Source organism: Labrus bergylta, chromosome 2, assembly GCF_963930695.1.
Source record: "Labrus bergylta chromosome 2, fLabBer1.1, whole genome shotgun sequence".
Classification (NCBI taxonomy): domain Eukaryota; kingdom Metazoa; phylum Chordata; class Actinopteri; order Labriformes; family Labridae; genus Labrus; species Labrus bergylta.
The window spans coordinates 32,660,639-32,671,508 of NC_089196.1; the positions used below are offsets into that span (position 1 = coordinate 32,660,639).

General features: G+C 43.0%; 3 protein-coding genes across 3 annotated transcripts in view; 2 read left to right on the plus strand and 1 right to left on the minus strand.

Moving 5' to 3' along the window:
* Positions 1-10,870, minus strand: part of LOC136181101 (NLR family CARD domain-containing protein 3-like) — a 785,212-nt gene that overhangs the window by 309,574 nt on the left and 464,768 nt on the right. The window lies entirely within an intron of this gene.
* LOC136181122 (NLR family CARD domain-containing protein 3-like) overlaps positions 1-10,870 on the plus strand; it is a 236,446-nt gene that overhangs the window by 221,734 nt on the left and 3,842 nt on the right. The gene's annotated exons all lie outside the window — the stretch shown is intronic.
* On the plus strand, positions 200-6,206 carry LOC136181063 (NLR family CARD domain-containing protein 3-like). Its single transcript, XM_065961244.1, has 4 exons — positions 200-221; positions 3,373-5,176; positions 5,284-5,457; positions 5,553-6,206. The coding sequence occupies exons 1-4, from the start codon at positions 200-202 to the stop codon at positions 5,740-5,742; spliced, it is 2,190 nt and encodes a 729-aa protein (XP_065817316.1). The 3' UTR covers positions 5,743-6,206.

The window sequence follows — 10,870 nt, forward strand, 5'->3', positions numbered from 1 at the left end:
ACATCTCCCCACCTTCATCATCATCATCATCATCATCATCATCATCATCATCATCATCACTGTCTCATCTGCTGCTCACAGTAACTGATAATGTTGTTTTTTTGTATCAGGATGCAGGAACAGAGACCAGACTCTCCTGGACCCAGCTGTGTGTCCATGAAGAGTGACCGGTCTATGGGTCGCCTTTTTAACTTTAAAGATGGACGTCCTGCTGATGGAAGGTGAGATCTGAAATTGACAAAGAGCTCTGTTCTGCTTTTCTGTAGGCTCACTCTTTCATCCTCAGTCATTTACATCACTCTCAGTCTTCAGTCCATGTTCACCTCTCCCAGGACTCGTACTTTTCTCCTGTTTCTCCTACTTCTCCACCAGAGGTCCTCAGAATTCACCTCCTTCTCTTCTAGGTTTCAATAGCCCAGACCTTCCCTTCTACTCTACTCACCTGTCTTCATTTTCCTCATCAGCTTCATTTTGTTTTCTTACCACTTCATGATCATTGTGTGCTTTGGTTCTATCTTGTGTTTTTTAATTTGAAGTTTTTGTTCTTGAACCCTGACCTGCCTGAAGCCTGTAAAATGTGGAAAAGAATCATTTTATTGCAGCTGTGAGTCCATTTTTTTCTGCATTTGGGTCTTTCCCTGCGCCCTATTTCCCCGACCCTGTCAGAACTTAACCTGCCTGACACAGAACCAGCCGACAGTGTGATGGACTTCATGACTTCAAAGCAAAAACAGCCCTACTAGAAAGAAGCTAAATATTCTTAGACAAAGTCAAAATAATAGGCCAAACCTTATAAAGAGACAAATCTGAGGAAAGATTTATTTTTGGGCTGTATCATGAAGACTGCAGACAAAGATCTTCAAAGCTCTTGAGTGTTTTTACAAACCTTGTAGGATCCATATTCTGGACTGACTCACAATATAAAAACTACTGTGGTGGTTCAAGCAGCACTTATTCCCATCTGAAGTAATGTCAGTCTGAAGACTTTGTCCCAGAAGTGAGTTCCAGGTTGAGGTTCCTGAAGTTGTTATGGACAAGTTCTTGATCTTGATCTGTTCTGTATCCTAACAGTAGTTGCTGCTCGTTGTGAATGATGCTCGGTCTCTAAATGTACTATGGGAGGTAGAGCCTTCAGTTTTCAGACTCCTCTCCTCTGGAATCGTCTTCTGTTAACTTTACTTTCATCAGTCTGAAGAATTTGAGGACAGACACAGTGTTGGCTGTATTCTGAGTGAGATACTGTTCTAATAGAAACAGAGAGAACTGTGGAGAACTTCACCTCTGCCTCCTGATTACTGATTATCCATCTGCCAGTTTAAACTGGAACAATCTGATTAAAAATGATCTTTGAAACAAGATCCAGGGTGTGGTTAAAACGATGAGTAGGTTCGTTTACACCCTGGGTGAAACCAATAGAGTCTAATAATGACATGAAAGCTGTGCTAAGGCTATCATTATCAACATCCACGTGGATATTGAAGTCACCTACAACAATTATTCTATCACTGCTAAGGAATAAATTTGATAAGAATTCTGCAAATTCAGATAGAAACTCAGAATATGGGCCAGGAGGGCGGCAAACTACAACAACTAGAACTGGCTGAAAGGTTCTTGAGACTGGATGTGAAAGACAAGAACAAGAACAAGGCTTTCAAAAGAAGAAAAATTCAGCCTTGGTCGAGGGTTAACTAGAAGACTAGAATTATTATTATTTTTTTTTTTAAGATCCTGGGAGCACTGAGCTGTTATTGGTTGTGGGGTGTAACAGAGAATCTATTGTCCTGAAAAGATGTCTGGGGCTGTTTATCAGGTTTGAGAAATATTCTTGCCTTGATTTTCGGATGGCTTTGTTGTAGTTTTTTATTGCTTCTACAAGTATATTTTTTATCAATTTCTATTTTTGTTTTGCAGTCTGCAGTCTCTTAAGTGCATTGGTCGCATTGTTTTTCCATGGAACGACCTTTTTTGTTTTTACTGTCTTAGTTGTGATTGGAGAGCAGGCATCAAGCACTGTCCTCAGTTTATAATTAAAATCGGTAACAAGTTGTTCACAGGATGATGGTAAGGTGGTATTTCTGTAAGATGTTATGTAAGAGTTGTGGCTACTTCAGGGGTAATGTGCCGTTTGTTAACTGTACGTTCTATTGCACCTGGAGGAGAGTGATAAAAACTGTTAAACAAATATGTCGGCCCGCACCGGCTACAGGTGGCTGGCTAACTACTGCTGCATACGATGACTCTGACTCAGCTGTGCAGAGCCATCTCTCTAACTCAGACACCCTCGCCTCCAAAGCTAAAAATAAACTACATTTCTTAGATTATCACTAAAGGAGGACAAGGAGTAACTTGACATCTGACACGTAGAGCAGGAGAGAGCAGGAGAAGGAAAGACAGAAAACAAAGCCATTGTAAATAAAGCTAACTGCTAAGCTAGGCTAAGAGTAGGTAGCTAAAATAAACAAAACTTTTAAGCAGATTTGTCGCTAGAGACAAAGAGTGCTTTTCGATCACTTCTGTTTGTCTGAACGTACAGTGTGTTGGAAACAACAGTCGTTAGAAACTAGATAAAATTAACAATTAAGCTTTTAGCTCTAACGATCAGCACTGAACAACACAATACAGCGGAGAACAGGAAGTTATGCAATACACTCACCTGTAGTACGTAGCACATAGCAGCCCCTGATGGAAGGTGAGAATTAAAAATGAAGTAAATGTTATGTCTCTGTTGTTTAAAGACTCATATCTTGGCTCAGAGTTTCATTATATATATCCTGTTGTTTTCTTGTGTAATATGTCCTGTCACAGAGTTCAACAGGAGAGCTCCAACGTTCACAGAGATCAATCAGACCAGCAGAATCCAACAGACCTGGACTCCATCTTTATGGTGTGTTCAACACACTGTTAATTAATACACTACCATTACAATAATTTAATTCTAAGTTATTGTTTTGTTTAGACCAGCTGACCTTCAGACTGACAGATGAACCACATGTTGAGTTCTACCAGTTTATATTAAATATCCAGTGTCTCCTTCTGTTCCAGCTGCTGGAGGAGAACATCATCACCTTTGTGAAGAACGAGCTGAAGAGAGTCCACAGGGTTCTGAGTCCAGATTACCCAGAATGCTTAGAGAGTCAGAGTGAGGATGAAGAGCAGGGGAGAAGCTGCAAAGAGGAATTTTTGAAGATCACTCTCTACTTCCTGAGGAGAATGAAGCAGGAGGAGCTGGCTGACTGTCTGCAGAGCAGTAAGAACATTTTAACAGATTTAGTATTTTAGAAAAAGGACAAAGAGGTTTAAAGTTCCAAACTCAGATAGTCATGTCATCTATATCAGGATCTGTTCAATGATTTCAGTTCTTTCTTTATTTAGGGACAGTCGCTGCAGTGTGCCAACAAAAACTCAAATCTAACCTGAAGGAGAAGTTCCAGTGTGTGTTTGAGGGGATTGCTAAAGCAGGAAACCCAACCCTTCTGAACCAGATCTACACAGAGCTCTACATCACAGAGGGAGGGACTGGAGAGGTCAATGATGAACACGAGGTCAGACAGATTGAAACAGCATCCAGGAAACCACACAGACCAGAAACAACCATCAGACAAGAAGACATCTTTAAAGTCTCACCTGGAAGAGATGAACCAATCAGAAGAGTGATGACAAAGGGAGTGGCTGGCATCGGGAAAACAGTCTTAACACAGAAGTTCACTCTGGACTGGGCTGAAGACAAAGACAACCAGAACATACAGTTCACATTTCCATTCACTTTCAGAGAGCTGAATGTGCTGAAGAAGAAAAAGTTCAGCTTGGTGGAACTTGTTCATCACTTCTTTCCTGAAACCAAAGAAGCAGGAATCTGCAGGTTTGAAGAGTTCCAGGTTGTGTTCATCTTTGACGGTCTGGATGAGTGTCGACTTCCTCTGGACTTTAAAAACAACGAGACCCTGACTGATGTCAAAGAGTCCACCTCAGTGGATGTGCTGCTGACTAACCTCATCAGGGGGAAACTGCTTCCCTCTGCTCACCTCTGGATAACCACACGACCTGCAGCAGCCAATCAGATCCCTCCTGAGTGTGTTGACATGGTGACAGAGGTCAGAGGGTTCACTGACCCACAGAAGGAGGAGTACTTCAGGAAGAGGTTCAGAAATGAGGAGCAAGCCAACAGAATCATCTCCCACATCAAGACATCCAGAAGCCTCCACATCATGTGCCACATCCCAGTCTTCTGCTGGATCACTGCTACAGTTCTGGAGGATGTGCTGAAGACCAGAACGAGAGGTGAGCTGCCCAAGACCCTGACTGAGATGTACATCCACTTCCTAGTGTTTCAGTCCAAACTGAAGAACATCAAGTATGATGGAGGAGCTGAGACAGATCCACACTGGAATGAAAAGAGCAGGAAGATGATTAAGTCTCTGGGAAAACTGTCTTTTGAGCAGCTGCAGAAAGGAAACCTGATCTTCTATGACTCAGACCTGACAGAGTGTGGCATCGATATCAGAGCAGCCTCTTTGTACTCAGGAGTGTTCACACAGATCTTTAAAGAGGAGAGAGGACTGTACCAGGACAAGGTGTTCTGCTTCATCCATTTGAGTGTTCAGGAGTTTCTGGCTGCTCTTCATGTCCATCTGACCTTCATCAACTCTGGAGTCAATCTGATGTCAGAAGAACAAACAACATCCTGGTGGTCGAAAGTATTCAGAGAAAAACCTGACCCAACACATTTATATCAGAGTGCTGTGGACCAGGCCTTACAGAGTCCTAATGGATACCTGGACTTGTTCCTCCGCTTCCTCCTCGGTCTTTCTCTTGAGACCAATCAGAATCTCATACGAGGTCTGCTGACACACACAGGAAGTGGCTCAAAGACTAATCAGGAAACAGTCAAGTACATCAAGGAGAAGATCAGTGAGGATCTGTCTGCAGAGAAAAGCATCAATCTGTTCCACTGTCTGAATGAACTGAATGATCGTTCTCTAGTGGAGGAGATCCAACAGTCCCTGAGATCAGGACGTCTCTCTACAGATGAACTGTCTCCTGCTCAGTGGTCAGCTCTGGTCTTCATCTTAATGTCATCAGAAAAAGATCTGGACGTGTTTGACCTGAAGAAATACTCTGCTTCAGAGGAGGCTCTTCTGAGGCTGCTGCCTGTGATCAAAGCTTCAAACAAAGCTCTGTACGTGCTCACATAACTATCCAGTTCAAATGTAGTTCTCTTTATTCAGAAAAAAACAACTATAATTTGTAAATTCTTTCATTTGTGTTCTTCTGAATCCTCTTCAGGCTGAGTGGTTGTAACCTCTCAGAGAGAAGCTGTGAAGCTCTGTCCTCAGTCCTCAGCTCCCAGTCCTCTAGTCTGAGAGAGCTGGACCTGAGCAACAACAACCTGCATGATTCTGAAGTGAAGCTGCTGTGTAGTGGTTTAAAGACTCTACACTGTTCACTGGAAACGCTCAGGTAAGGACTTATTCATGTGAAAGTTTACCCAATAAGCTTAAATGTACTTAGTTTATTTGATATTTTGATTAACTTACCAAACATATCCTCTTCAGGCTGAGTGGTTGTAACCTCTCAGAGAGAAGCTGTGAAGCTCTGTCCTCAGTCCTCAGCTCCCAGTCCTCTAGTCTGAGAGAGCTGGACCTGAGCAACAACAACCTGCATGATTCAGGAGTGAAGCTGCTGTGTAGTGGTTTAAAGACTCTACACTGTTCACTGGACACTCTCAGGTTAGTGTGCTGCTGATCCACATTATTCATCTAAGATCATGTTTTCTTGATGAATCATTTATTAAATGGGCCTTGGTGGTGGTTTAAAGTTTTCCTGTATGTTACCACATTAAAGCTGTAAAGCTCTGAGCTCGTTCTATAGCTCTCAGTCTTTTAGTCTGAGGAAGCTGGACTGGAATAAAGAAAGTTAAATATGAAGTTCTTTCCCCACCAACAAACAAACCATGGATAATGTTTGGAACATAAAGAACTAAAGAATCTTTATTTCAGATGAAACAGTTCAGAACTGTTTCTACATCACTGCTGATGTCAAAGCAGTCTGTGTGTTTATCTCACGCTCTGTCTTACCTTCACTATTTGTCACCAGAGTAAATATTGATTAGTATCAGATTATGAAGTCTATTCTGTTCAGCTGCATGGTTATGACGGGATGTTACTGGTAAAACAGAGAAGAATGGACCTATGGATGTTAAGTGTGTTGTGTCTGTGTGTGTGTGCGTGTGTGTGTGTGTGTGTGTGTGTGTGTGTGTGTGTGTGTGTGTGTGTGTGTGTGTGTGTGTGTTTGTATGTGTGTGTGTGTGTGTGTTTGTTGGTGTTTATATGTGTGAGTGTGTGTGTGTGTGTGTGTGTGTGTGTGTGTGTGTGTGTGTGTGTGTCTGTGTGTGTCTGTGTGTGTGTGTGTGTGTGTGTGTGTGTGTGTGTGTGTGTGTGTTTGTATGTGTGTGTGTGTGTGTGTGTGTGTGTGTGTGTGTTGGTGTGTTGGTGTTTATATGTGTGTGTGTGTGTGTGTGTAGTCTGTCAGGTTGTCTGATCACAGAAGAAGGTTGTGCGTCTCTGGCCTCAGCTCTAAGCTCCTCCCCCCTGAGACATCTGGACCTGAGCTACAATCATCCAGGAGAACGAGGAGAGAAGCTGCTGTCTGCTGGACTGGAGGATCCACACTGCAGACTGGAGACACTGAGGTACAGACAGACACACAGAAGCTGTCTCACTGTTTCTGAATGATGAACTCTGCTTCTTGTCTGATGCTGGATTTAAATGAAGATGTATGAAATAGATTCTGATCTGGTTTCTTCCTCCAGGTTGGACCATAGTGGACTGCACAGACTGGATCCTGGTCTGAGGAAGTGTGAGTGTGTTTTCATTTCTCTTCATCAGAACACAGCAGCACATGTTGGAGTGTAGAAGAGTAAATGCTCTTGAACAATCAGACAGAGACTATGGCTTGTGAATAGAGGATTTGTTTATTTCTCTTTGAGAAGTTAATAACAATAACTTAGATTTATATAGCGCCTTTCATGAAACCCAAGGATGCTTTACAAAGTGTGTGTGTGTGTGTGTGTGTGTGTGGGGGGGAGACAACAATAGAGGAATAGAAAAACACAAACAGAGAAGAGAAAGGATAGAAACACTAGACAAACAAATGAAGGAGAAAGGGAGTGGGTGATCAGCTGAGGGGAGTGTTAGATGAGGCTGAATGCTTTGGTGAACAGATGGTGTTTGAGGAGGTTTTTAAAAATGACCAGGGGTCTCATTTATAAAAGAGTGCGTAAAATTCATACTAAAAATGTACGTGTGCCAAAAACCCAGAAATGGCGTGCGCACAAAATGATTCAGAGTTATAAAACCGTTCGTACGCACACCTGCACGCAATGTTCCCTTTATAAATCACCATCCACCTGGAAATGTGCGCACGTACATTAGTCCCATGTTCCGCCCTCTACACGCCCACATTCAACCATAAACGGTCAATGCAAAGCAGCTCGTGAATGAAAATGCATCCAAACGAGGGGGCAGATCAAAGGTTTCCACCGTTGGATCACGAAAACTGAAGTTTAGACGAAGGAACGAAACTTTCTGACCCAGAAACAAAGGAACTTGTGAATGAAGTTGTTAGTACAAATTTTCATGAAATTCATTAATCTTGTAACTTCGTGAAATGTATTATTCAAGTCTGCCTACCACCTGTTAACACTCCTACCTTTATGTGTCTGAAGCTGTAACCTTATATGAGCGAAGCACCTAAGTAGTAGCAGATCTATGTTTGGATAGGAGCCAAGCATATGTTGTCAGCAACTGTTTGCTAGACAGAGAGTCTACAGTTGTTACGTATACAAATCAGTGTCATGTCATCTTTATTGTTTTATGGTGATGTACCCAAATGGAAAGGAATTTGTGGGTTGCACCTTTTTGACAGAATATAAGCAGTGAACACTGTTACTTTGTCAGCACTTTGTCAGTCAAGTGATTTGGAAGCGTGCTTGTTTGATGAAGTTGTCTGACCTCGGCCGATTAAACGGTGTTATAATCTCCAGTCTGTTTCACGATTTCTTCATTGGATTTATACAAACAGAAACAACCCCCACCTAACAGAAGTGAAGGATAAAATGGACATATCGGTAGTTTGCTGGAGCAGGAGGATCACGAACTGAAGAAAATTCAGAGAATGACACCACGTCGCTGCTGCATTCACGCTGTCCTATGTGCCAAAACATCCACCGTTCATCATTACGCACGAGTATATCTGCAATGTTTACATGTTTACAGGACCCACACTGATTTCTTCATATAGTGGCAGAGAGGACACGTCAGTCAGCATTCTCCCTCACTCTATCATATTATTAATCAAAGGTTTGATCAACCAACAAAAACTTTGAATTGTTGGCCACATATTTTCGTGGGCATCTCCGTCTGCACTGTGACTAATTATGATCAAATATATGGCTTAATGATCGTGTCAGAGATGCCCCGACTTAATGTCCACACTTGAATTATTTACAGAATAAATACATGCAGCTGATGAAGATGTGCTGAGTATGGAGGAGGTGAAATGTGTGAAGCCATCGCCATGTCTCTGTGCACTCTTTATTAAAACTAAAAATCACAATTGATGATAAATGCAAGATATTGAAATATATTAATGAAAACTGGAGGCTCTATGGTCTTTGTGTTAGTCCAATGTTTAACTCTACATCAGTGATTACATTAGTGTATAAGTCCGGTCCTCTGAGGTCCGTCCGGGATGATGAAGGCGAGACGGCGCTGATGCAATATGTATGTGGCAGACTTTTATTTTTTATTTTTATTTTATGTATATATATTGTCATAATGAAAGTTACTTATTGGAAACGGCTCACTACATGCGCGATTATAGCCTAAATAAAACCATCGGTTTGAATGATTGTGATGACGTGGATCTGTCAGTAAAGTTTGATATTTAGTGAAATAGGTTTGCTTTGTTGTTAAGGGAGCGAGCATTCTGCAGCATAAATGAGGCGGTGGTGTATTCTGAAGCAGAGGGGGAGAGAGGAGTGGTTCTGTCAACACACACAACAACAGGTATCAGGTATCTGCTGTGCACGTGTGATTTGTTGTGATGATGGCGCCGGTCAGACACTACAGTGGGGATAGCATGGTCAGTGTAAACAAACTTGCATCGGGCAGCCCTATGCACGTAGTGAGGACGGCGCAGGAGTCCCAAAGATTTAATGGAAGCAAGGTTGTCCGGAGAGAAGTGGCAGGCGAGATTCTGGAGTTGCAGAGCGGAGTATGTTAGTAGTACCATGTCCGCAGCAGGGAGAGCAGCTGCTAGCCGCAGGCTGAAAGCCGCAAGCTACCGGGCGCCAGCCGGGGTCAGGAAAACCGCAGGAATGAGAACCAAACCAGGATAAGGAAAGGACCAATTTTGTGGCGGACGGGGGACCCGTCTGGACACAATCTGAGCAGGAGAGCAGCAGCCGGCAGTCTGGTTGTCAGGCAGGCCTCTTCACCGCCAGCAGCCGAGCCAGAGTAGGGGGGAAGCAGCAGCCAGCGGTAGCCAACAGGTGGCGCAGGGCGACGGGTCCAAGCCAGGTAGGGAGCCGACGTGGCCGACGAAGAAGGAAGGTCCACCAATAAGGCAGGCGAGGGTCCAGTGATCACAGACTGGTGAGGATATCCTGATAGCTGTGCGAGAAGCTAACAGCTGATCGGCGGCTAGCGCTAACAGCTGATCGTCATAGATGGTGAGTAGCTGTCAGTTTACACAAACTGAAAGCAGCAGCAAAGTCGATCTGTTTGCAGACTGTTAGTAGAGGATAAGTAGGAGGGAGAAGCATAGATAGCACAAAAGAAACACCATTTTTGTCACGGATCGTGAAGCGGCGACATACACGCCAGCGTCCTCGCTCAACCGGAACTTTTATAACATCCCAATCATCCTTTTATGGGCAATCAACACACTGAGCAATTACAACATGTGTGCTATATGAAGACCATTTCCTAGAAGTTTCCTGGACAGACAACTGGTCTCTTAACAGGAAAGAGTGTGTGTGTGTGTGTGTGTGTGTGTGTGTGTGTGTGTGTGTGTGTGTGTGTGTGTGTGTGTGTGTGTGTGTGTGTGTGTGTGTGTGTGTGTCTGTGTCTGTGTGTGTGTGTGTGTGTGTGTGTGTGTGTGTGTGTGTGTGTGTGTCTTGTGTATCAGAACATGATCTTATGACTTGGCTAAATTCAGAGGTTAGATAACTATTGGTTTGTGCCTGCTGCTGTCCAGATTGTGTTTCTGTTATGATTAAACCTTTCAAACTACAACAGGATGAGGGCTGGAAGTAACACAAAGTGATGATCAAAGTGAGGGTGATGGAAACTCATGAGAGTTTAAATATTAAATAAAAAATGTAAACTGAAATAAAAGTGATAATCCAGTGAATAGAAAATCACCATTCATCACATCCAACAGAAATGTATCTTTTACAACATGCAGTTTTTGTGACATTTCACATTTTTATGTTGGCTGCTGGCCGGCTGCTCGTAGTCGAGCTCGTGGAGCTCATCAACTTTAAAAACAGCAGAAATCATTTTTGATTTGACGTTCATTTTCATAAACATGTAAATATGCAGAGTCTCCAACATCAAGTTCTCTCCTCAAAAACATCCAGACGTGAATTCAGTGATGAAATAGAAACAGAATATCTTTAGAGACATAAGCTAGCTCTCCTCCTCGTCTTCTGGCTGTGCAGACAGTAAGGCACACAGCAAAGTCCACGATCACCATAGTACAGGCCAGCAGGAACATCCAACAACAATACACAAGTCAGCTGCAGGCCGCCAGGTGGCCAGGTAAGGTCGGGACGGCGTGGCCTACACCTTAGACAAGCAGAGAAAAA

What these genes read in the sequence shown, in the direction of transcription:
- LOC136181063 (XM_065961244.1), top strand. Translation starts at nt 200, where the DNA reads ATGGACGTCCTGCTGATGGAAG. An exon ending in GGACGTCCTGCTGATGGAAG is followed by an intron (nt 222 to 3,372) that starts GTGAGATCTGAA and finishes TTCTTTATTTAG; the next exon opens with GGACAGTCGCTGCAGTGTGC. An exon ending in TGTTCACTGGAAACGCTCAG is followed by an intron (nt 5,458 to 5,552) that starts GTAAGGACTTAT and finishes TATCCTCTTCAG; the next exon opens with GCTGAGTGGTTGTAACCTCT.